The sequence below is a fragment of the Anopheles gambiae genome, chromosome 3 (assembly GCF_943734735.2).
Source record: "Anopheles gambiae chromosome 3, idAnoGambNW_F1_1, whole genome shotgun sequence".
In the NCBI taxonomy this organism is placed as follows: domain Eukaryota; kingdom Metazoa; phylum Arthropoda; class Insecta; order Diptera; family Culicidae; genus Anopheles; species Anopheles gambiae.
Window position 1 is genome coordinate 32,342,363 of NC_064602.1, and position 26,573 is coordinate 32,368,935.

Genomic DNA, 26,573 nt, shown 5'->3' on the forward strand with positions numbered 1-26,573 from the left:
CGTTCTTCGATTAGGCAACCGTGGGCTTGGCTTTGCGGCAGAAAAGGTGGAGGTAAAACTGCCAAACTAGCACGAGTGCGTCGTAATGTTGAATGATATATTTCTTTAGTACCACTTTTGGATGTGCGTAGTACCGGACTGTGAGTGTGCCTTCGACGTGGTAATAAATATCAAATTCAAATCAAGGCTGCACAGGGTCGGGCTTTCCCGTTTTGCCCTCCTGCTTGCCTCTCGTAAAGCCGAACGCTCCTCGTTGAGTGAAGCGGATTTACACGCATGGAAAACGCGTGTAGTCGGGTTTATCTACCTCTCCACATCAACCGAAAACCGCGAAGCACGCAAAACTGTAACCAAAACAGACACTTGCGACATATTTGAAGAGGTTGAAAAGAGGGGAGCATAAAGGAGAAGTGGAACATAAAACATCTTTTTCCGAAAGCGGAAAACCAATGTGGAAGAATTGGAAAAACTTGAGGATCGTGAATGGAATGCATAAAAAAGTGTGAGTTTCCCCAACAGCTCGTGGCGTGTTTTCTTCTGCCATTTCTGTACCCAAGGGGACGCTGTTTTGGTGGAGCAGTGTGGTATGCTGGCTGAAAGAATGTTGCTTTATGCGTATATTAAAGAGGACAGAAGCTTTTTGTTAAGAGGGGCAATGCGTGGTGAGCATCAGATGATGCCAAAAATGGGAAATGTTGTTGTAATTCCGGAAGAGTTAGATTTGATATAAACAACATCACAGAGATCTTTCAAGTATTGTGTAAATATTATCATTTAGAATATAGTTTGGTTGAAAGTGCCAAAGATATTGTTATTGAAGTTTTATGTAGCGTTTTTAAACATACATTTAGGCGTCTTGTGTGGAATTTAATAATAATAGTATAAAAAGCCTAAAAGTATGCAATTTACATATCAAAACGCGAGGAATGAGCATACGTGTTTTGTTTCAAAAGTATATTATTGTCGTTGGAACTATTTATTATATTTCTCCTTCAATTTGGAGGATGAGAAATGAAGACACATAAATCCAGCAGCGTAAAAAAAATATACCGATAATGCGCTTCATATTACGCATCCAATGAAGCAAAAGTTTTCTCCTTTGCTATCCGGCCGCTCTATCATGCGTCGAACGCAGTGTTGACCTTGTTTGGTTGCGAAAAAATATCGGAAACAGTTAGTCCCCATATTTACCAGCCGCAAAGGATGAACAACTTTTACCCCTCTCCGGTGCCATGCATTACCGGAACAGGGGCCGATTGATGCGTGTTCTATTGATGATGCGTAGAGAAATGGGTAGTTTTCGTCGAGGGAAAGGAAAATCTTAAACCGTTGTGAAATCTATGGAACAATTGCCGTTCCTTTTTTCTTTCCTTCCTTGCTCCATTTCTTCTTACATTTATGGAGAAAACTTTTCGCCCACCCGGATAAAACTAGTGAAGCCTGGTGAAACGCACTTCGTATCTGGCTCAGAATCTATCGACCATCTAGGATCTATTTTGCTAAGCCGCCATGACCGTGGTGCCGTGGTGCTATCACCTGGAAGCATTGGAAGTTTTCTCTCCTTGGCACTGTTTTCTCCTGCTGAGACCTTCCCGCAGTTTCGGGCCCGGGTTTCGGAGCGTTGCGTTTGCTGAAGATGGTGCAGATAAAAAGTAATGTTTAATCAATGTGGCAATATGGCGAAGCGATTTAGATGGAGATAGAAACAGCATGGTTCACTGTGCGGCGGTGGTCCTAATGGTGTTTGCCTGCCGAGTTCTTGAGTGTTATTAAAGGTGCATTTGGAGGAAATTTAGCAAAACGAGTGTGACTAGGCCAGCGATAAATCTCACCAGGATGATGGTGTAGCAGAAGGTTTCGAAAGTCGGCACGAGGTTTCGCTTTATAATGGTTAATCGATGTGAGGGCTCAATGGAATGGATGTTTATAGTGTCGATTTGGAGTTGAATGATCGTTTCCGGGGAAGCGGGGAGAGCGTTTTAGTATCATTACCCACACCGTACCGTGGTTGTTAAGGAAGGGAAAGGATTTTCTTGAAACATTTGTAGTCGTACCAATCGTTTAGATTGTACGACGTGATCTTGTGATCGAACCTAATGACGCAATTCAAAAATGTCTATCAAACGTGTTATCGTTTGCTGGATAGGATAGCCATTCCATAAAAAAAACATATTCAGACGAAGACATCACTCAAAGTGAAACCCTTTTAAAGTTCACTGACAGGATCGTAAGCTTGTGGCGTTGGAAGTTTACGTTCGAAATTTGCACTTCGTCACCCACATCGTCGTTCCGGTGTGATAGACTGCCGCGTAGGGACTCCCCGAAGGTTAACGATCCTGAATCAAGCCTCACAAACGGACTGTAACTGAAGGGTAAGCAGTTTTTTGTACATTCGCTTCCCTCTTGGCGTTGCTGCCGGTTAACACGGAACCGTTCACTACCCAAACTAACTCCACAAACAATGGCATGAGAAGATCGTGGAGAATCGAAACGTTACGGTGGATAAAAATACAGTCCTCGAGGTTATAGGTTCTTCCTGTCCTTCTTCTTTTTTTTTTCTTTTCGATGAAAGTAGTGGAAATTTAAAAGTAGCAAAAACACCTGTCGGAGGGCACTGAAAACTAACACAACCAAAAAAGGGTGATGTCTATCAAACACAAACCTTCATCAGGGTGGTTAGGCATTCTGTTAACACGCTCGTTTTTTGTTGTCTGTGTTTTGGTTTAGTTTTTTGTGCAAATTTATCCCCAACCGTACGGAACGAAATGTTTTTTCTTTGCCTCAGAGCACTGATTTTCGAACATTGCGAGCGTTTGTTCTTGAACTTGAGAAAGCAATGTAGCACCGCATTCGCAAAACAAACATAACCACAGCGTGCCGGCTTTCGGCCACGAGCCACGAGTTTTCAGCCGGTTTCGGTTGGCGGGTTTGTAGCAACATGAGTTTTGTTCGTTTTGTTTCTAGCGCACCGCAAAATGCGATGTTGTTCCTTTGATAGCCGGAGCGGGTATCGTGTTCCGTTTTCTTCCACGAACAAGGATAGGTTTGTGTGTTTTTGCGCCGTACCCGGTCAATCGAACATTCAATGATGTTCATGAAGATGTCCTTTCTCCACCTTCCCTTCTGTCGATTAAAGCCGTCCCCGCATTGATGTTGCCAAAAGGAAAAGGACAACCAAAACCAGCATCATCTTTCGCATCCAGTGGCTTATGTTGTTCGAAATGATTGATGAAAAAAGAAGGAAGATGAAAGAAGGAAAAAAATGAAGTAAAACAAAACTGCCTGTACAAGGGCCGTGCTGGCTAATAAAATATTTATTCAAGAGGGTGTAATATGAAATAATAAAAATTTATAGAGACATACATTTGGCATTGCCCTTTTTTGTTGTTGCGCAATGGCCAGCGATGGTGGCGAGGTGGATGAGGGAGGCGGAACATGATGTCGAGAGTAACGACAGTATCGAAATTACTTGCTCTCGGACGTTTGTTTCGTTTTTATGCTTGAGTATTTGGTAATCGAGCCGAACGGGTGGGGTCCGTAAGTGAAGAGAGCAATTGGATTCGAATTAAGATGTGTTACGACCGATCGGTGTGAGAAATTGTGTGGTTGATGTAACTTATTTAGGATATTATGTTTTTTTTACTGTTCTACTCAAAGTATGTCAATTAATGTATGTTAAATACAAAGTTTCAATGATTGAGCTCGCTTCAAAGTGTCAAAACGGTTGAAAATATTAAATTGTTATGTACTTTGCATAACATCAGGCGCATCAACAGAGCATATGCATAAACATATATTTGCATTTTTCCTTGTTGATTGTATGCATGCTTTGGTATTTAAATTAAAAAAAAATATTAAGGCCGGGCTACATTGATCGTACTCGCAAGTGTAATTTCGATATTCACTAGCGCATCTGGCGGCGGCTGGTGGAAGCTTTTTTTAGTCATCGAGGGAATAGTCATGCAGAATCTCAAAATTAAGTAGTTTTTTCATCGTTTTTTGTCATGAAAATGGATGCAATGCGTGCAGGACATGTGCATCTACCTTTAACAAAACAAATCGGTGCACTAAAGTTATGCTAAAGCGATCAATGAGAAACAGGTACTAGCCCGTAGTCCGTGCATGCAAAATTCAACATAATAACCCTTGCTTTGGCTTCTCCGCCCGCAGGCAAAGCTGCTTTTCTTCCCCGAGGGTACGCACGGCAACGGTGACAAGCTGCTGCCATTCAAGAAGGGATGCTTCCACGTCGCCGTCGAATCGCAAGCCTTCATTCAACCGGTGGTCATTTCGAAGTACCATTTTTTGAAATCCAAAGCGAAGATCTTTAACCGAGGTAAGGTGACGGGGCTAGGCTCCACAGTTTGAGGCCCTTTTGCGGGCATTCAAGGTTCTAATTGCTGATGTTGCTTGTTTGCAGGGCAAAATATCATCAAAATTCTACCGGAAGTGTCCTGCGCGGGCCTTTCCAAGGACGACATTCCAGCGCTGATGGAGCGGGTACAGAAGATGATGCAGCGGGAGTACGAACAGCTGTCGGAGGAGTCCCTTTCGATCAACAATATTAGTGAGGTGCATTAGACTCAGCGATTGGCGATGGGCCTCTTCAGGCTCTGAACACGTGCAATACAAAACATTTGACCTGGGCAATGAATGTTTTAGGGGTTTAGGAAAAGAAATCAAAAGCAGAAAAGACAGAGAGGAATGCTGCCACCAAGTGCTTTTTTCCAGGTATGGGAAGAAGTAGACAGGTTCTCCAATATCATCATCATCGCCTTATCGCTACCGGATAGACAGTATAAAACAAACCTCCTCATTGAACAGAGAGCTTAGTAGTGGCGATTAGCGTTCGGTTTTTGTATTTACCGGGATGTGTGGGATTTAAGTTATGTCTCTTCCAAAGTCCATCTTTTTTTTCCCTTCCAACAGGCACCTTTAGTTATTGAAGATTGAAAAAATATGGCTAGCCAGTGTAGCAAGCACAAACGAAAGGAGATGTGAACGAATCGCGCAGCGTTTATTTTCCTAACTTCCTCCGAGAATCTATATTGTTCCTGTAGTTTAAGGGCACAGTGAAAGCGAGATGGGAAGGAAGATCCAGATTATCAGGTGTTTCGGTGCGGGTTTAAAGTTGTTTCAAGTCCAAGGTAGCTATCAATCAATCACGAGGTGTGGAGGACTGTGAAGCAATATATCGGAAAAGAGTGGCAGTGGCTTGTAAATAGCGTACAAAGTACAGTTGTTGACACGCCAAAATATAAACAGTACAAAGGTTGGGATAAACAGAGGTGCGTTAATCGATCTGAGCGCAATCGATCACCACTGCTATAAAACGCGAGCAGGATAGATGATCGGGCGAGAGAGAGAGAGAACAATCGTTCTAAGCGGTCAGGGTTCGTGTGCTAGGTCAACGGTCGAGGATCGGGAATCGGCAGAGCGCGCGAGAAATATTGACCAAATAAGGGCATGCGCAACAGAAGCGATTTATTAATCAAAGTGTGAAGACCCAAATTGTAAAAAAGTGTGAATAATTTTGAACCAATTAAAATAAATATAATTTCAAATCCACGCTATACAAAGGTCTTGTTATCGCTTCCACAAGCTTTTTTACAATTTAAAAGTTTTTCTTTTAATATCAACCAAATTAAAAGTTCGTGAAAGTGTTCAACGCAGAAAAATGCCGAAGCCAAAGTTCGACTGTGTCGGTTGTGAACGCGAAAACGCGGTATCGGATATGGTGCTATGTGACGCGTGCTCTAAGTGGTGGCACTTCGATTGCGCTGGTGTTTCCAAGGAGGTGAAGTACGTGAAGTGGGTGTGTGAACGGTGTGAAAGCGGCGAAAAGGACGAGGCAGCCAAGGTGAAAGACCACGAGATGAGTGGCAAACCTAGTAGGGCTACTCGTGGGAAGGCCCAATCTCAGGATGGCGATACATCCAAAACCCGTTTAGAGAAACCCGTAGAAGTACCTTTGCAGCAGAAACCAGCGGACCAAGAGTTAGCCTCATCAAAAGTGTCCTTAGTCGCAACTCCGGACATAGTTATGGCTCAGCGAAGCGTTAGGAGCGAAACGGGTACTGCGCCGACAAATACGGAGCATGTGGAAAAGAACAGAAAGGCGCCCAGTATGATCGAAGGTTCTAGCTCTCGATGCAAAATAAACCCCAACCAAAAGGATAGTGCATCGCACGTTTCTCGCAGAAGTAAAAGCTCTGTGGCAACTACACTGAAGCTAGAACGTTTAGCTAAAGAGCGAAGGTTGGAAGTCGAAGCGCTTCAAACTGAAATGAGTAAAAGAATCGCGAAATTGAATTCGGATTACGAAGCGATGAAACAACAGATAGAGGATGGCAGTGTTAGCAAGAGAAGTGGTCGCAGCGTTAGTGAAACATCACAAGTCGTTGATTGGTTAACCAGTGACCATGAGCGAAAAGTACTTCCCAACCCCTGCACAAGTACCGCGGAAGAACGTGAGAGTGCGAGGCGATTGTGGGGTAGAAAGCTACCAGCGTTTTCCGGTTCGATAAAACAGTGGCCTGTGTTCTATAGCTACTACAATCGGTCAACCGAGGCGTGTGGTTTTACTTCGGTCGAAAACATCATCCGGCTCGAAGAAGCACTTACCGGACCAGCAAGAGAAGTGGTGGAATCCAAGTTCACCTCTCCAAATGCAGCTCCCCAGGTCATGAAGTTGCTGAAGCAGTTGTATGGACGACCAGGACTTTTAGTAAAAGAATTGATCGAGCAGGCACGGCAAATCGAGAACCCGAAACCAGAGCGCTTGGACCAATTGATATCTTTTGGTATAGCAGTCCAAAAGTTATGCGATCATTTGACGGCCAACGAAATGGAAGATCATTTCTCTAATCCGGAACTGCTGGAAGAACTGGTAAGAAAACTGCCGGCCAACAGAGCCTTGGAGTGGGTGCGATTCAAACGGAACTTCGTTAAACCAACGCTAAGGGAATTCTGCGCTTTCATGGAAGAGCTGACTGAAGACTGTTGTGAATTAACAGTGCCTGCTAATGTAGAAGCTCTTCGTGCGCCACCAAGAAACATTCGAGGTCATTCCTTCCTGCACGTGTCCAATGCGGTTGAATCCGCAAGTAGAGTAAACACGAACGGCCAAAATTCTCATCATGCGCAAGCTACACCATCGCGAACGAGTGTGAAGTGCTATGTATGTGAAGATCCAATGCATCGCGTCCGTCAATGTGGAGTCTTCAGAGCCATGACGGTTACAGATCGTCATGCTACAGTCAGTAGGTTCCAACTTTGCGCGAATTGCCTGGGCAGTCATGGAACGAGACCATGCAAATCTACGTTCGTCTGTAGAGTGGTGGGATGCGGTATTCGGCATCATACACTGCTCCATCAAGAACCATCCGCTTCCACGTCAAGTGCGCAGTGTTATGCTCACGTAGAGAAATCGACGACGACGCTATTTCGAATAGTTCCGGTGACTGTTTATCATGGCCAACGCAGTATCGACACGTATGCTTTCTTGGATGAAGGATCTTCTCTGACACTGGTGGAAACGTCGCTAGCCCAACAGTTAGGACTTGAAGGTGCTCGTGATCCTCTAGAGCTGTGCTGGACTGGCAATTACTGCAGGAGAGAGGAATCATCGCAACGTGTGCAGCTGGAGATATCGGCCAGGGGCGGTGAGCGGCGCTACTCTATAGCGGCCGCTCACACCATAAATCAGCTAAGTTTACCGACTCAGTCAATTGACACTTCACTGATATTGAATTTGAATTACTTCCAGGAACTTCCGGCGATACAGTATCGTAACGCAGTACCTCAATTGCTGATTGGGCTGCAAGACGTGTCGCTGATGAAGCCACTGGAAGTGCGATCGGGCGAGGAAGGTCAACCAATTGCTGTGCGAAGTCTACTAGGCTGGTCGATTTATGGTCCAAAAAGCATCGACGGATCGACAGCAGCAACGCCATTCCCGGTCCACCGTCACGAAAGAATATCGAGTGTAGATGAAACTGTGCAACATCCGAACAGCATGGATCGACAAGGGCTACTTGAAGTGAACATCGCGCAGAACATCGCAGCAGTTGCGGAAGATATTTCAGCCGAAAGCAGCAATGTAAACGGAGATCAGACGACTCATGAAATGCTACGCCAGTATTTCACTCTCGAAGGTACGGGCATTTCTTCCTTCAGTGTCAATGTTCCAGAATCAGTAGAAGTAAACCGTGCCAATAATCTTCTACAGACTACAACCGAACGGCATGCTGAGCGTTTCACTACCGGCTTATTGTGGGCAGAAGATGAGGTATGTTTCCCAGATAGCCTTCCTATGGCTAAGAAACGTCTATTGGCATTAGAACGCAAGCTGGAAAAAGATTTACCCCTAAAAGAAGAAGTCCATAATCAGATAAGAATGTACGTGGAGAAGGGATTTGCGCATGAAGCATCTAACGAGGAGGTGCTTGAAGCCCCTCCTGGTCGTGCATGGTACTTACCAATAAACGTCGTTGGCCACCCTCGCAAACCGGAGAAGAAAAGACTAGTGTGGGGTGCAGCTGCTAAAGTAAACGGGGTTTCGCTGAATTCATAGCTGCTGAAAGGCCCAGACTTACTAGTTCAGCTTCCTGGAGTGCTGTGCAAATTCAGACAGAGACGTGTCGCCTTTGGAGGTGATATTGAAAAGATGTTCCATCAAATACGGATAAGAAAGCCCGACACACACTCTCAACGATTTCTTTTTCGATTCGATCCGAGCGAAAGTCCCAAAACATACATCATGGATGTCGCTACGTTTGGCGCAACTTGCTCACCGTGTTCTGCTCAGTACGTTATGCACGTGAATGCTGACCAATACAAAGAGACGTACCCAGAAGCTGCTGCTGCAATCAAGCAGAAAACCTACATGGATGATTACTTTGATAGCTGCGACACCGTAGAAGAAGCAAATGCGAGAGCACGACAAGTCCACTTTATACATAGCAAAGCCGGTTTTAATATGCGCAATTGGATGAGTAACGAGTCAACAGCCCTTGTAGGTTTGGAAAAAGCTAACAGAATCCAACACAAGGCGATAGAACTGGAACAAAAAGAACAATTTCCGAGAGTTCTAGGTCTCACCTGGGACACGTCAACCGACGTAATAAGATTTGCTGCAAATTGGCAAGATGCTCTGAAACCTTATGCGGTAGGAGAAAAGAGGCCGACAAAGCGAATTGTACTGCGCATTGTGATGAGCTTATTCGATCCTCTAGGCCTTCTAGCCCCAGCACTGATCCATGGCCGAATCCTAATGCAAGACTTATGGCGGTCCGGACTGGACTGGGATGCTGAGTTGAGCGACTCAGAACATCTTAAATGGCAGCGATGGGTTAACCTACTACCGGGTATAGAAAGGCTGGAAATTCCTCGATGGTACTTCTCGAAAACATCGGTGGTTGACTACAATAGCATTCAACTTCATGTGTTCACCGATGCGAGTGAACTTGGGTATGGATGTGCAGCCTACCTCCGCATGGCAACGGCTAGCGAGATTAATTGCTGTTTGGTGATGGCGAGAAGTCGTGTAGCACCATTAGAACATTTGTCTATACCGCGCATGGAGCTCGAAGCAGCATTGCTAGGGGCAAGACTAATGCAAGCAGTGAGCGAAAATTTGGAGTTACACATTCGTCACAAATTCATACATACAGACTCTGAAGTTGTCTTGTCCTGGATCCGTTCTCCCACGCGGGAGTTTAAACAATTTGTAGCTTGCCGAGTTGGCGAAATACTGACGCTAACCGAACTGCACAACTGGAGGCATGTTCCCACGAAAGAAAATCCGGCAGACTGCTTAACTAAATGGTGCAAAGAAACAGACATTCAGCCAAACGGAATGTGGTTACTTGGACCATCGTTCTTGCACAAACCAGAAAAGGCTTGGCCACCACAGAAACCTATCGATAACACAACGGAAGAGCGTCGCGGACATGTAATGATGCACACAGAAATAGAGAGTTTTAGCTTAAAACCTGAACGATTTTCTAAATGGAGCGTGTTTGTGCGGACAGTAGCGATTCTGTACCGGTTTATATCAAATTGTAGACGAAAACGTGTAGGTCTTCCGGTGTTAACGTTAAAGGCCACTAAAAAACAGCAAGCTCATATTCTAAAATCTGTTTCGTACGAAAACTTACCCCTAAGCTCCGAAGAGTTTGAGAAGGCTGAGATAGTGATATGGAAGCTTACTCAAGAAGACGCATATCATGCGGAAATGCAAAAGCTAGAGATCAGCCAGCCAGACCTAAAACAGGATGCCGCAACCGAACTGGAGAAAAACAACCCCCTGTTCTCGCTCACGCCTTTTAAAGACGCACACGGAGTTCTACGCGTGAATAGCCGAATATGCAAAGCAAAGCAGATAGATCTCAACGCACGTTATCCGATCATACTCCCGAAAAATCACGCCGTGACGGAACTGATCATTAACGATTATCACCGCAGGTTCGGGCATGCCAATAGCGAAACGGTTGTGAATGAGATTAGGCAGCGGTACTACATACAACATCTGCGTTCGTGTGTCTCCAGGACAATGAAAAACTGTCAACGCTGCAAAATAAGAAAATGTCAGCCGAGCATACCTAGAATGGCACCACTCCCAGAAGCGAGACTTACCTCCCACATTCGTCCGTTTAGTGCAGTAGGCATCGACTACCTGGGGCCAATAGAGGTGGTCAATGCAAGACGGCGAGAAAAACGATACGTAGCTGTGTTTACTTGCCTCGTTACACGAGCATTGCATTTAGAAGTCGCACATAGCTTGTCTACAGTAGCGTGCATCATGGCAATTCGTCGGTTTGTGAGTCGAAGGGGTCCTCCTACCGAAATATTTTCCGATAACGGCACGAATTTCGTCGGCGCTAACAACGAGCTACAAAAACAAATAGCAGACAACAAGTACTCCCTAGCCGACACCTTTACCGACGCACACACTACGTGGCGATTCAATCCACCTTCAGCACCACACATGGGCGGAGTATGGGAGCGAATGGTGAGGAGTGTCAAAGAAGCATTGAATGCGTTTGACGATAGGGGAAAATTAAATGACGAAATTCTACTCACAGTTCTTGCAGACTCAGAGAGCCTGATTAATTCGCGCCCCCTCACATACATGCCACAAACGCTCTCCGACTCGGAAGCATTAACACCAAACCACTTCCTTTTAGGATCGTCGGTAGGAAGAAAGGAGATGGCAACCATGGTACCACACCCGGCGGAAGCTCTAAGGAACAGCTATTGCCGAGCTACAGAACTCACCAGCCACTTTTGGGACAGATGGCTCAAAGAATACGTCCCGACTCTTCATGGGCGAGCCAAGTGGCAAAAAGAAGGCGAACAGTTGAAAGTGGGCGCGTTGGTCTTCGTGACGGAAGGAGCTCGAAAGGAATGGCCACTAGCTGTTGTAGAAAAAGTGTTTCCTGGATGTGACGGTAGAGTCAGGCAGGCGATGGTGAGAACAGCGCACGGGAAAATGTTAAAACGCCCGGTCGTAAAACTAGCGAGGATCGATGCAGAAGTTGATAGAGAGGAAGAAATTGATGATGCAAAGGCTGATAGTGGGAACGGCAAAACACAGTAGGTTGATTGTCGCGTCTTTATCAACTGGTGAATCCAAACCGCATGGATTCACGTGGGGGGGAATGTTGACACGCCAAAATATAAACAGTACAAAGGTTGGGATAAACAGAGGTGCGTTAATCGATCTGAGCGCAATCGATCACCACTGCTATAAAACGCGAGCAGGATAGATGATCGGGCGAGAGAGAGAGAGAACAATCGTTCTAAGCGGTCAGGGTTCGTGTGCTAGGTCAACGGTCGAGGATCGGGAATCGGCAGAGCGCGCGAGAAATATTGACCAAATAAGGGCATGCGCAACAGAAGCGATTTATTAATCAAAGTGTGAAGACCCAAATTGTAAAAAAGTGTGAATAATTTTGAACCAATTAAAATAAATATAATTTCAAATCCACGCTATACAAAGGTCTTGTTATCGCTTCCACAACAGTAGTTTTAGAATTTTATCAAGAGAGCAAACTAGGGTTTAGGATGATGAAGGGTCGGGTAAGATGTCACTAGGTTGACACCAAACAAAACAAAACGGGAAGAAACAAACGTGTAAGTGTACGTCGTACTATGGGGACGGTGACAGCGGCGTCACTCTTTTGCCGTACGCTCAATGTGATAAATACATTAAAACGAAGCAAAAGCTCCAACAAAGAAGAGATGCGTGTTTTTTTGAGAAGAGAACTGTACAATAGAAACCCCCTTTTCGTTTTCAAAATGGCATTCACCGAGATTATGTGTGTTGTGTAGCCCACCCAGGCCCACGGGCGTACAAAATCCCAACACGAAAAGGGAAGCCAGTTTATTGCTCTCGAAGGAATTTCCCCTGCGCCTGATCCGACAGGGATAGGTTTCTTTACAAGCGTTTGCTGGATGTGAACTAAAGGGACAGGTAAGTAAGGGTAGAACCTATCCGGGCCGGGGGGAAAGGAAATCAATTTCACTAAAAAATGAACCACTTTACTGTGCGGTCGTGCGGTGAGGTGGGATGAAAGTATGTAAAGTTGACTTCAATTAGGATCTTACAATCTGTAGGGAAACTTTACTTATCAAGAAGGGTTATGTATGTAAGGTAAAGGCACAAATGTAGACCTAATGTACCCAAATGTCCTTTGGGAAGTACGTCCAAAAACCAAGTACAAATTGTTGTATCAACTTCTAGATAGTGCCGATTGCCAGTGGTCTTGGTTGTGATGACTCCCTTGAAGCATCTCTGCCAAGAGATTTCCGATTATGAGCCTTCCACCTATTGGCTCAATTGAATTTTGACGCTCTCGCTCGTGACATTCAATTAATGGAGAAACAAAGCAAAAAAAGAAACGCAATTCTTTTAGCCACAATTACGCTACTCCTAATTGCAATTCCATCGGGGCATGACACAAGAAAAAAGGAAACATCCGAAAGGTTGTAATTGTGCTGTCAATTCTGATTTGCTCAGGTTGATTAATGATTCTGGACCAAACTGCTAGGGACGGCTGGAGGGACTAAGGGATGTCTTAGTAGAGTCCCTCCTGAAGGTTGCTTGAGAGAGGATGAAGTTATTTCTAAAGACAGAGAGAGATAGGGTGTATATTAGAATAAATAGAGGCTGTTTTGATAAACATATGAAAGACTGAATTGGAACCACTTGCCATCCTCAGATATCTTTATGTTCCTGGAGTATTCCTTTGATAAGCGTTAGAGGGATGGACATTGAGCGTTAAGTGTGGATGCTGTTATTGAATGGATGGAGAAGGTTTAGTGATCTGTTTGTCCAGCTACACAATGATGATATTAGAAGAAGGCTCGTCCCTTTCAAGTACCTCGACGGCAATGTCGTTTGCGTTCAATGTCCTCTCAATCCTCTTCCCGATCGATTGGCGAGAGATTGAGTGTTGAGGTGAACCATTTGTCGGTTTAGGAGGGTAATTTTTTCATTCACTCTCTATTCCGCTATGCCCCAGTACCGCTGCCTAATCTCATCACATCTAATTACTCTTGTGGGGTACAACTACCACAAAACTATTCACCCTCGCGCCCAAAATCCTCTTGACACGTGTCACAAGCCGGACTGTTGCCGGAAAGGAAAGGGAAGGTACATTGCAATCGACAGGTCGTCGTTGTCTTCGAAAATAAGTGCATATTTGTGTGACATCTTGACATTTCTTGGCTTTCTGAGGTGAGGGCAAGTAAACCGCAATCCTCCGGCATCGAAGAAGAGGGTGCGCAAAATTATAAACATCCACACATCACGCTCTGTTTTCCGGTGGAGTCTTTTTCTCCGTTACACACGCACACCCGCTAGTACCTGGGGAAAGGGAATGGGTGGTTTTATTACTCCCAATGGAATTTGACCTGTCGCTTCCAGTTTCAGCTCACCGTTCCAGGATGTGTTGTGGGATGGACTGGAATGAAAAATCCTTTAGAAATTCTTTTCTCCTTTTTGGGTTGCATTGGAGAAAGGAAAAAAAAATACTGGGGGTGTGTTTCATTGAGTGTGTGTTTCATTGTGTGTGTGTATGTGTGCCTTTACTACAGAACCGCAACATTTCGTCTGCAGGCCATCCTGGATATTATGTGTACGTAGGTTTCTGTTGTTCGACTTTCATTTCTCATCTTCTGGGAGGCCTAATGACTTTCTTCGGTGGGGTGAGAGGTGTTCATTTTGGTTGTCGGGTAGGGCTTATCCCCCAGCTGATCTCCAGGAAGAAGGAATGATACAAGGACGAGGTGTTAGGATGATGTTCATATCCAGTGGAAGAGGATACTAAAGGGCAAATGATGGGAACCGGAAAAGGTTTAGCAACACGAAAGCAAAAGGGGTTTTCTACATCGTTTTCGTTTTTTTGGGGAACGAAGGATAGAAGGTAATGATACGGGTACGATCCCAAGTTAGGTTTGGATATCGTTTCCGGAAATGATCTTTGACTTTGTTGTCGATAGGAACGGGTGGGGATACATTTGAGAGTTGTGCCCTTGTTTGAGAAAGAGTTTGAAAAAGGTGAGAAAACATATTGATAAAGTTATCCTTATATTTTAGTAATAATTGAAAAAGATAACAGGTGTTAAAGACGATTGTTGGGAACGGTCCTCTTATCAGAATCTTTACGGTGCAACATTAAAGTGATAGGACAACTTTTACCCTATATGCAGAGTTTCTAATGGAGTTTTGTCCCACGATGTATTAACCTCTTGGAACTCTTTAATCTATGTTGCTTGTTTTGAGAGAAGCTGATCACCGGCCTATTTAATTCCGTTAATACTGACCCTTTGGTTGAATTCCTGATTGTGAGGATCGATTAGGTCTTGACCGGGTTAAAATAAACCCTTGATGACGATGTTTCGTACAAGGTGGTTTATTTGAAGGATTTTTTTATTATAAAATTCCACACTAAATCATAAGTCATTTATTTTGTGTTGTTAAAATCATATTTTTATGAATTTTTGATTTGTTACATTTGGTTGGTGTGGTTGTGTCTTATGTAGATAGGCTCATGTGTCGTTGCGTTTATCTTCCTTTCGTTATTTAAGGTGCGTCAATCGTTCTAAACTGCTTCGAAAACCATTCTCCGCACAATATCTTTAACGTTTTGGTACGATTAGCAAACATCCGGTGTAGCAACAATCACACACATTACGCTCATCCGCCTTACATTGCGCCTTAATCAAACACACACACACCCGGCTGGAACTCAAACACAAAACGGCTTTGAAGCAAAATATAGAAAGAAAAAAAAATCCCAGTATCGGTTTAGCTCAGCAAGGACGAACATGGCCAAACAACCAACATACGCGTGTTTGTCACCTTTGCCTTAAAAAAAAATCCCCTTTTCGCCCGCATAAAACCGACCACGGTGTCACGTTTCCGTTGTAACAACCGGAAACCGGCCGGTAACGCGCGTGGGATGCCAGAGTGCGTGAGTGCTTCTAGGAATGTTGGACACTCACGCTCTGTTTACATATCGCTTTTTGCTCTCCATCTTTTGTATATCTCATTTCCGAGAGAGTGAGTGCTCATTGGGGGAACTCATTTTCCGGCGTGGCATTTTCCGTACAGCGTTTTACTGTAAACAACACATTCCGATTCAGACCGTGCCAACACCTTCGCTACGCGCAGAAGTGCTGTTCAGTAGTGGTTCGAGCGTCGTCCGGTGTGGTGCTGTGCCCTGTACGTTCGTGCGTTACGGCCAAACGGTCTACGTACGGGAACGACGTTTCGTGAATGTGTATTGAAACGTGTAGTTGCCGTTTGTGTAGAGGAAGCTGTGTAGAGGAAGGCTCTCGTCTCGTAGCGTGGTAGTGTGTCTTCCTTACGTGTACACGCGGGGTACGTGCGTTGTGTTGATAATGAGTACAAAAAGCGGCAGCGAGGGCGATTGCTGACGACGAGGTCTTTGAGGCATTGCCGGTGCCAAGGACCAAAGTGCGTTTGCTTGTGGTCGTGTGTGTGTGCGTAGGATTTAGGTGCAAAGAGTGTGGGGCAGATTATTGCGAACGATGCGGCTGCAGTCTAACGCGCCAAAAACCGATCGCTTCTCTGCTGCTACGCGCCGGTGTGCGTGTGACGCGCTATTTGTTCCATTAATCATTGATCGTGTATTGGAGCCCGGCTCTCCGGTGTGAGCAGGCCTACAGTTGCCTGTTCCTGCATTGGAAGTGTATGTGAGTTTCGGATTACCTTTCGGTGCCGGTGGGCGGCAAAAGCTTCCCAGCTGTGTGTGTGTGTTTGTGCTTTTATTCCACGCTGCAGCGCGTGTGGGTCTTGTTGCGTGACGTCTAATTCGGTTGGCGCGTGAAGTGTAATGCGTGATCGTCAGTCGGTCGGTTCGGTGTCTGTGTTGGTGTTGCTGGTGGTGGTTGCTTGTACGTAAGAGCGTCGCAACAAACGACGAGCAAACAAATTTGATTTATCGCACGCGGTGGCGCTCATCCCGAAGCCATCCGGAAGCTGGTTTAGGATGACACGAGAAATAAAAGAATATAGAATAGCATATTGTGCACTGCACGTCTTGCAATCAACGGCGAAAAAGTCTTCGATTGGCGCGTGAGGTAGCCACGATGACGAATTTTGGATTTAAAGGGAATACTAAAGCGACCGGTAGCTGAACTATGGTAAGTAATGCTTTTCGTGTTACTGTATTTTCATTGTTTAGTTTTAGTTCAATCTGAAGTGGTGTCTAATGTGGTTTGAGGTTAGTAGTAGAAAGGAGTATCGCAAATGACATCTATTAATTCCTGACTTTTTGAAAGGCAAAATTTATACGCTGTATTTTTTTAAACACTTCTTCTTTGGCACAACAACCGTTGTCGGTCAAGGCCTGCCTTGCACCCACTCTAGTGAAGTGAGCTTTAGCTTTCAGTGACTTATTGTTACCATAGCAAGATAGTCAGTCCTACGTATGGGGGCATGGTCTATTCGGGGCTTGAACCCATGACGGGCATGCTATTAAGTCGTACGAGTTGACGACTGTACCACCAGATCGGCCCGAAACACTACTGACGGAAATGGTTCTTCCCTCCAGAATGCGGAATCTGCAACTGGATCAAAGAAGATATTGTATCGGTTCGTTGTTTGATTAAGATAGTTTCAATCTTTTCTAGAGTATGGGTGTGAGTTCAAGATTAGCTCCAAAATTGTTAAAAAAGCAGGACCAGCTTCAAAACCCAAATGAATTCAAGGTCTGATCCCCAAGAACTGATATAGATTCTTTACTAGTTCCAGGGTCAGTATTGATTATATATCTCTTCCAGGACCAGTTCGGGGTCGGTCCTGATTAGTAAATTTCAGTAACAGGTGCATTAAGAGTTCAGCATTGGTTTTTGAACTGGATTTGGCACAGGATCGGTCCTCCTGTGACATTGCGTTGTGTAGCCTTGTAACTGAGCCAAACTTCCCAAATTCCCAAATTAACGCATTAAATACAGGGTTTCTCACGATTTTTTCCATAGATTTTTGGTTCGTTTTCATAATTTATTGGTATCGTCCGATTGGATATCAATACAATTGAACCAACAAATTCTGAGAAAAGCCCAAAAATTCGTGAGAACACACAATAAATAAATAAATAAATAAATAAATAAATAAATAAATAATGAAAATAAAATAAATAAATAAAAAAAATTAAAAAAATTATGGGAACCAACCAATAAATCGTAGGAAACCCTGTATACGTGTGTTTTTCATGCCAATCTTTATCATATATCTTTAAAGAGAAAGTTTGGTTATTCCAACGCATCTTTCATCGCTACTACAATGCCATTTTCCACAGAGGAGTCTTCAGAATTAAAGAATTAATAATTAATTGCTATTTTTAGATTATTTTCTTTACAATTTAGATTGAACAAGTAAGAAGTCAAAATGATAGGGTTTAAACGAGATTCTTTTATTAAACTACAACGTTTTCACGTAGTGTCAATGAACAAACTTTGCTAGGAATTGCAAGTGAGCTTGTTGTTGTAGGATGTCGTTTATAAATCATGTCATACGCAGATGCAATCTCAAAGTTTGATGAAATCGCGTACAATATCTTTCTTTTTTCTCTCGCTGTTTCATCAAAACATTGTCATTGTATTCTTATTATTGTGCAGTAAAAACATAAATTATCCCTCACTACGTAATAAACCGCTCCGACTCTACTTTATCAAACCAAAATGAACGATTGATCAAGATGATAAGCGCTAGGCTGAGGCAGACCCCTCTGTCGGAAAACTGCACCGCACTGTTGTTTGCGATGAAAGATGTGTTGGAACTGCCGAAGAAGAGGGACTTGGAAAACCACTTGTCGGCTTAGTTCCAATGTTTAGATCTTTTTTGATAAAGATTTCATAATTCCTCCCCCATGCCCAACTAGAAAACTGAAAGTCATTTTAAATATCTTTATTACATTGGGATTACGCTTTAAAGAGCGTGAACCACGTGCGGGGTTGTAAGAGAACAAGGGCAGGACGACAAAATCTCAGATTGGTGTGTTTGTAGCTCAGATTATCTATCCTCAGAAGCAGGCAGCTCTACTCTCTTCTCTCCTTCTCAGAATAAAGCAACAGAACACACTGTCGCAGCTGTAAAATATGATTCTCATGGCTTTTTTGTAAAAGAATTAGAAAAAAAACACACACACACCAAGCCAGGTAAAACATTGCGCCGATATAAATTGTACGCACCCGGGTAAAATGTTAACACGTGGTATTACCTTTCTCCAAACGTAACGGGGGAAAACATGGAAAAGAGGCCGCGAACTTTCCCTCCGCGGTTGTTTTTGCCGCAAAGGAAATGGTGCAGCGCAGCACCAAAGGCAAATGAAATGGATGCCCCTACCCGGAGTGACCATTTATCTGTGCTCCACTGGGAGGGATGGCACCGAGCAGCTGCGGAAACCAACGATGGAAAGCTCAAAATTACATTCACCATTAAAATTTATTTTAAGTAATATGACGTTTTTTTCGCCTCTTTTTTACTCACCGGCTTTTGTCGGCGGGTTTTTTTCCGGTCCGGTGTTTCGTCGTTTACAGACAAGACCGTTAGAAGGTCCGTACTTTTTTTTGGCGTAGTTGTTTTTTTTCTTCAATTCGTAGTACATAACGGGTAAGTGGATTTGGGCTTTATGGTCACCGGTGGCTTCGAAGCGAGACGCTTTCGGTGCGCGATACACAGGAAGAGAGCGCCGGCCGGGATCGTTTCTTATATTTTTAGAGTGTCCTTCTTGGCTGTGTGTCTTCTTTGGTAGCGTTAAAAAAGCTCCACCTGAAGATTGAATGGACCAAAAAGGTATTTGAATACATTTATGAAAATGCAGCTCCTGGGTGTTGGGTTGTAGCAAGGGAAAAACGATAATTCTAGGCGAAGACATGCGACTCCAGGTGTGTGTGTGGGAAATGAAAAGAAAAGTGCAAAAACTACTTCATTGTGATTTAGAAAACCTTGAATCAGTGATAGCTGCCTCACACAAAGCTTGTCTGGCGTAATAATTCTCCAGCCAGGGCCAGGGTTTGGATGGTAAAAGTGTGCGCCAATGCGGAACCGAGAATTTTGATACGATTTTCCATATACAATCGGTTGGATTTTTTTCTTCCTTTCGCTTCTTAAGTATCCTTTTGGTCACACGAGGCGCTCGCTCGCCAAAGGCGCATCCTTGAAGTGGAAAGTGAAAATGGAAATTTGCGAAGTATAACCTTCTCCTGTTCCTGGCTGGCTGGAGGGTCTGGCATTCGCTTCGAATTTTCTCCTTTAATGTCGTGCTACCGTTGCATGAAGTCATCTTGAGGTTGTTCTTTTATTTTGGGTTCACCGCTGGAACTCTCTCCCTTTCCCCTTTTCTCCCTTGCTATAGACGGAATGCTGCTATAATGGCGCTTATAATGGCAATCAAAGGCATTCCTCAGACTTGGGAGCGTCCTGCGGTTCTGGGTTACCATGGGAATCTACACGGCAGCTAGACAAGCTAGACACGAGCTTTCTGCTTCGTTTTTGGATTTAACTCGACACAACACGACGTCTCGACCTTTTTTTTGTTTGTTTGGTCATTGGAGGTGAAAAGGGTAATTGAAAAAAATCCGAAACAAGTGCAGCGATGCGCACGTGAAGCAATTTTCGTACAGCAACTGCGGAAAGGAAGAGCTTCTTGGTTGTTGTCGCCGATTATAGGGCGAAGCGTGTTTAATATTACGTGGGAATTGGAAAGGAGAACGATAAGATTGGTCCTTTTTTTGTCTCGATCGTCGTGGTGGACAGTAATTCCGGCGGTAGTCAATCGTCCGTAGGAAAAAAGGTGATTAAAGCGATCATAATGAGATCCAAGGAGCAAAAGGGCGATTTAGCGATAGGTCAATTGGTGTTTGAGCAGCGTGTTACTTGCTGGGAAGGAATGATCGTTAAATAATTTAGTTAATTTTCTGGTTTCTTGCGGGATTAAATTGGCCAGAATGATTCAAGGAAACGATTGGAACGCTGCCTGCTGCGAAAAGTGGTCAAATTCTCGTTTTGTAGAGAGTGTTTTGCAAAGTTTGATTTTTTTATTTTTTTTACCTTTTCCAATACAGCTTAATAACGTCAAGATGTTCCTCCTCCATCCTCATGTATAAAATATTGGCCAATGTGGTGCTAACATAATTTGATATCAGTTATTTTTGGCCCATCGACTATTTTGGGAGGTCAACGGTCCGGATTAACAAATTTCAATATCAGAGTAATTTACAAAAGGATATTATTGTAATCATAATTTTAAAGTAATGAAATCATCAAAAAGTATCAGTAATGTAGCTATAAAGAAAATTTTGCCAGTTTTTCTACATATTACAAGTAAAAGACGATAATCAAATGAATATTAAGTAAATATTTGAATACAGCCATGTAGAGAAGTCATCCAAATCTTCCGTTTTGCGGGGGTTCAAATTAAAAAAACATAACTATTCACGCCTAAGACATCGAGCTCAAGACTACGTGAATGCAATCAATTGATAAGAACAAAAAAACAACAAGAAAATTGCGGAAGGTCGCGTTAAAGCTATCGGTTGTAAGCAATTTATTTCTATAGGCTTCACGCTAGTAAGAAGCTTCATTTTGTTTAAAGATTAAGAAAAACTGTCAATGAATCCTTTGAATTGTATTTTTAAGTTAGAATTTATTTAGAATGTATGCATCAATCAAACAAAAACATTAGTTTTTATGCGTAAAATGTCGCGTAGACTGTTAAAATCCAGAAGGAATATTCATGCTTAACGCCATTGTACATGGTAGGGTATCTAAGAAGTTATGGGGATGCATGAGCGCTTGTGACACTAACTCATTACCTTGCTAAAAATGCATAACTTAATCATTACCTTGCTAAAAATAGTTTTGTTTCATGTTATTGACATGTTCAAACATACTCAGTAACCAACCCAGGAACAAAAATAGTCAACCGATCCGAAGCAGTAATTATTCTACCTAAATAATGAAAAACGACTTTGAGCCAATTAGGCCTTAAATGGCAGGCTAGGCAGTAAATTTGCACTACTCCTTCAATCCTGATACATCTAAAAGATTAAGTAGCTCTAAAATTATGAAAAACATTAAGATGCTCTTTAAAATTACTATACTACTTCTGTTGGAAGCTTGCAAAAACGGTATTTAGCCAATTAAGGTCATAGAGCGCTTGGCCTAGGTTATGTAATACGCAGATGACCTCCCAAAATAGTCGATGGGCCAATAATAACTGATATCAAATGATGTTAGCAACATATTGGCCAATATTGGCAAGCTGCATGGTCATTTTGCTTTGAAATGACGACTGTCCAACTTTCAGTGGACCGTATAAATTTCATACCTGTTATAACATTTATGCATGGTGATCCACTATTTTAAATGATACCGGTATGATTTTTTGCCGGTATGAAAAAAGTGTTCCGATAAGTGCTCATGAGGGACTGTGCAGGGTGCCGCAAAATCAGATAATAGGTGAAAATATGAGTTTTAAACAATTTAAATAGCATAATTTTAAATATTTTAAATCATTCAGAACAATTTGAAAAAAATATTCGAAAAAATGGAAGACATTTTACATTAAACTTATGTCACATGTTAAGGCATTCTGGAGAAAGAAACAAGGAAAATAAATGCAAGAATATGAAACTGAAATATGAGCAGAAAAGTGAAGAAAAGTGTATGCAATAACAATAATTTTTTGCCAAATTTTTACTTTCAAAAATTAAACCAAAATTAATTTAATTAATCACTAATGGGAACAAGTTCAAGTAAGAATAGTTCACCGCAGAATTTTAAATAATAGGTGAAACATTAAAATAACAATAAAATAGTTACAGGTTGTGATGAGAAAAGCGTTAATGGTATCAGAATGATAAATCGAAATAATGAGAAACTTGAATATATGTTCTTTTTAGAGTATTTGGCTCACAACAATTAACAACCTAACCCACATTTTCTCTATTAATCTTACAAATGGTCTGGATTTTGTACAACTCCAGTATAGATGAAGCAACGGCTGGAAAAAAGGCACATAACTCATAAAGCTTTCAACATTCAAGGACGGAACTATCATTCATTTTTTCAAGTAAAATCCAATGTCCAAACGATAGCTTGTTTTCGTGGAAAGTAAATGGAAATGAGCCAGAAGAACCGGCTATTATTTTTTCTCTCTCACTTTGCTTTCCATTTGGCACATTTGGCACTGGCTGGCCTAGCCGGTTGGTTCGAACGTGTTGTTGCGATATTAATTGTTAATTACCAGCGTCTGGATGGACCGGTAACAATTCAATTATGAGCCTGATCCTGGTTGATTAAGTGATTATTGTTTATTCCTCTCCCCCCAATAAGCAACTCGTTTCCTTTTTTTCGATGAATTTTTCCTTTCAACAGTTAATGCGACTTTTGCTAGAGACTTTAAAGACACATTTCGTCCTTCGTATTTCGTCCCTGTTCATAAATTATGGTTGAGGTTAGGGCAAGTCTGCGTGTGGCTTGGATTGGTGGGAGGCTTTGGTACGTTCCATTTTCCGATACGTTTGAGTGCCATTCTTGCCGAACGGTTGCTATATTGATTGCTTCACTGACCTCCCTCGTTTTGAATGGGTTGAAAGCAAGCAAGAGAGGGCAGCGTAGGGAAGGGAAGGACAACATGCCGGCGGCAACCAAGCCGAAGTGGCCGACAATTTTAATTTACGCAACAGTGCATATTCCATATGGCGCCAGCACTCGCCCGTTCGCTCATTCACTCCTACGGAATGGATGGAAAGGGGTTGTTGACCGTGCTGTTCCACGTTGCACTGTGCACTTTTTGCCACGCGTCCACGGCGCGTTGTTTTGTAATCAATTTCCCCACACACACACGTTAAACATGGGTGGCCTCTCCGCCATGTAAAGATTTTTCTCGACCCAAAACAGGGCGAAAGGGGACGAAATGCCCGGCAAGAAGATGGAGGATCGAGCGGGAACCGTCATCTATCATTTTCACGCACCTGTAAACCGAGCGAGTGGTTTTTCTCGTGGTTAAGGTATGGAAATGGCTGTGTTGTCTGCCAGCCCACGCGCCTGTCTGTGATTGAAGTGTGTGTGTGTGTATGTGTGTGGGAGGTTTTTTTTTGTTTTCCACTGGTTTTGCTTTCAACATGCATCCTTCCGGTTGAACTGCAACCGGTGGAATGTATCATTTTGTGTGGGTTAAATAATGCACAGGAAATGCATTGCTTCATTGTGTGCCGCGGGGGGGGGGGAGGGGGTTTGAGAGTTTGGGCAGTTTGGATTGTTTGTGCTTCCTGTAAATTGGTTTTAATTGAGCATCTTTGTGCGAGAAAGGTATTGTTTTAATTGAAACGATTAAATGATCGGATTGGAAGTTTAGCTTTTCGTGGGGACGTTAGTTGAGATCGGCATTTTTGATTCATAAGAACAAGTGACAGACAAAAAGATAACGATTCTAATTGAAAATTAAGGGCAAATATGGAACCGATTAACAAATATCATTTGTGTTTGCTAATATTCGAGGGTCCTGAAATGCTGGTTACCCTACATACCAGTATTTGGGTATTATTATTATTGTCTCTTAAATTATTGCTGAAATTGGTTATATTTGATACAAGAAATGTCATAATATTTGTCGACACACGCATTGCAGTGGTTTTGAATTGTCTTAGATCGGTCAAAAATCAAAATTTACCCCTTGGCAGTATTGAAAGTGAAAAATAACTTGTTTATCGTAATTTAAAAATTCGAAGCGGACTAGAATAAATTCTTCAACCATAGCATTTTCATAACAACCACACTTTCATTGGTTCTGGTTCTCTTCTGCCGGGCGAAATATAGTAAAACTGCCTAAAACTGTTAATTTTTTTTTATATTTCGAAAAATACGCAAGGAATTGATGTGAAACTTCGTGAATGAATAACAAAAAGGAATATTTTTATTTCTAAATTGTACTTTGAGACAGTTTATGATGCGTTTTTTTGTCAAATTTGGCGTTTTTTATTTACCCCGCCGAAAACACGTACACTGCCAAAAACTGGTTCAGTTTTTCCAGTTGTTAATACACTGGTTTTAGAGTCGTTGATATTAAATATGATCTTTAATAGAATCAGTTGCTGTCGGTTTGTATGAAAATGTACCTGTAAACGTATGAGATCTAGGGTAAACGTGCCTATAGTAGTGATATTGCACTAAAATGCGTTGCATACGATAAATTAAAAGTAATTAAGTTATTTATGTTAGTGTGAAACGTTATCTGGCCTTTAAAAAAGGATTTAAAAGATAAATGGGGCCATTCCAATACTTAGTGACCGAAAAATCCATTATTTTGTGGAATATGTCAACATTTTTACAAAATCCTTAGGATTTCATAACGAACTCATATTTCTGTTAACGTTCCAAATGACCATATAATTTCGCAATTACTAGTTTTTCAACATAACTGTTATGAAATGTTATTGTTTTACTAAAATTATTTGCCTATTTTGACCATATTTATGCATTTTTAAGTGTTTTTTTTTTACCATAGTGCCATTATAGGTACACAAAACAGGCATGTTCCTGTAGTGGTCTTAGTTCTAAAACCAAAAATAACAACAGGTAATTTTAGTTTGTTTTCGACGACATTTGTGACATGCCTACTGTTTTCATTAAAATAAGCAACAGAAATGAGTTTTCTGTAAGTAATTTACCAAACTTCTTCTTTTTTTTCTTTTTTGGCACAACAACCGCTGTCGGTCAAGGCCTGCCTGTACCCACTAGTGAAGTGAGCTTGGCTTTCAGTGACTTATTGTTACCATAGCAGGATAGTCAGTCCTACGTGTGGGGGCACGGTCTATTCGGGGTTGGAACCCATGACGGGCATGTTATTAAGTCGTTCGAGTTGACGACTGTACCACCAGACCGGCCTAAAAATTTACCAAACATAGGCCAAAATTCTCATATCTGGCCGAGTAAATAATCGAATTCAAACTAAGCGTACTCATCCGGGAGTGGGTTGACGACAATTGTTATACAGTACTTTAGTCAATATTTTCATCAACCAAATTCATACAAATTCATTTTTTACGATAAAATTATGTGAGAAATCGAAATTATGGCAGTAGTAATCCTTGCTATTCATACGAAAACAGCTTCCAAACTAGGTTTCATTGATAATACACACTGTTTTGAAGGATTTTTACCACTACTATTGGAACACAATACGACGACTATAGGAAGACCACCATTATGGGTACAACGAAGCAGTCACAAAAATATGTATTTTTACATAAGTTTGATGTGTTTAATGGTAAAAATGGTGGTGACTACGACAATAAAAACATATTCCAACATATATAATCCATTGAAACACATCTGTACCGCTACAAATTGCACCGCTATTGGTACATTTACCCTAGTTTCGATACGATTAGGGGAAAGCGGGGCAAAATGGGCATGTTAAGCAGTTTACTGAATATTCCATTGAATATGCCACAAAACACAATTATTCATGCATTATTGTATGCCTCCACTATTTATCTATGGATTAAAATTGCCACATAGAATGAAAACAACTTAAAATCATGAAAACAGTGTAAAATAAAAGTTGATGTTTTACGAGAAGCTATTTTGACACGCGGGGTAAAATGGGCATAGCCCTTGGGCAAAATGGGCATATGTAAACAAACTGTGAAACGTCAGAACACTGGGGTAAAATGGGCCACAACAACTGCGCTTAGGTAATGGTCTATGCTTTTGCGCACCGTTTCGTGAATTGTATTTTCGTTCTATCTTTTGTTTTGCTGGTCAGGAAAGCCCTTAAAATTCTTCCAAAAATATGTTATCAAAATTAAAACAGTTTTTACACGTTTAAATCTACAAAATCGATTCTTTTGAAGCTGTGTCTGTTATCATTATTGAGGCGACAAATATAACACCATAGCCTCACCAAACGCCATTTGTCAAAAGTATCTGCCCATTTTGCCCCAAGCGTAACTGCCCATTTTGCCCCACGTGAAGCATTTTTGTATTTTATGTTATATTAGTAAAAATACGCATTCGATCGCCTTGCTTT

At 42.3% G+C, this 26,573-nt stretch overlaps 3 protein-coding genes across 5 annotated transcripts in view; all 3 read left to right on the forward strand.

Annotated features, from left to right (window-relative positions):
- Positions 1-12,243, forward strand: part of LOC133393578 (1-acyl-sn-glycerol-3-phosphate acyltransferase alpha-like) — a 47,467-nt gene extending 35,224 nt beyond the window's left edge. The window contains exons 3-4 of the mRNA XM_061659103.1: positions 4,171-4,336; positions 4,421-12,243. Of these exons, the coding sequence (XP_061515087.1) occupies positions 4,171-4,336; positions 4,421-4,581 (327 nt within the window). The 3' untranslated portion in view covers positions 4,582-12,243. The remainder of the gene's footprint in view (positions 1-4,170; positions 4,337-4,420) is intronic.
- Positions 5,678-7,424, forward strand: LOC133392677 (CXXC-type zinc finger protein 1-like). Its single transcript, XM_061653096.1, has 2 exons — positions 5,678-6,137; positions 7,336-7,424. The coding sequence occupies exons 1-2, from the start codon at positions 5,678-5,680 to the stop codon at positions 7,422-7,424; spliced, it is 549 nt and encodes a 182-aa protein (XP_061509080.1).
- Positions 12,244-15,676: 3,433 nt separating the features above from the next.
- Positions 15,677-26,573, forward strand: part of LOC1271324 (1-acyl-sn-glycerol-3-phosphate acyltransferase alpha) — a 59,612-nt gene continuing 48,715 nt past the window's right edge. Inside the window, exon 1 of one of the 3 annotated variants that reach the window (XM_061659099.1) lies at positions 15,677-15,892. The gene's annotated coding sequence lies outside the window, so the exon portion shown is untranslated. Of the gene's footprint in view, positions 15,893-15,924; positions 16,678-26,573 lie in introns of those variants that run through there. The other 2 variants (XM_061659100.1, XM_061659102.1) reach the window with 2 other exon arrangements.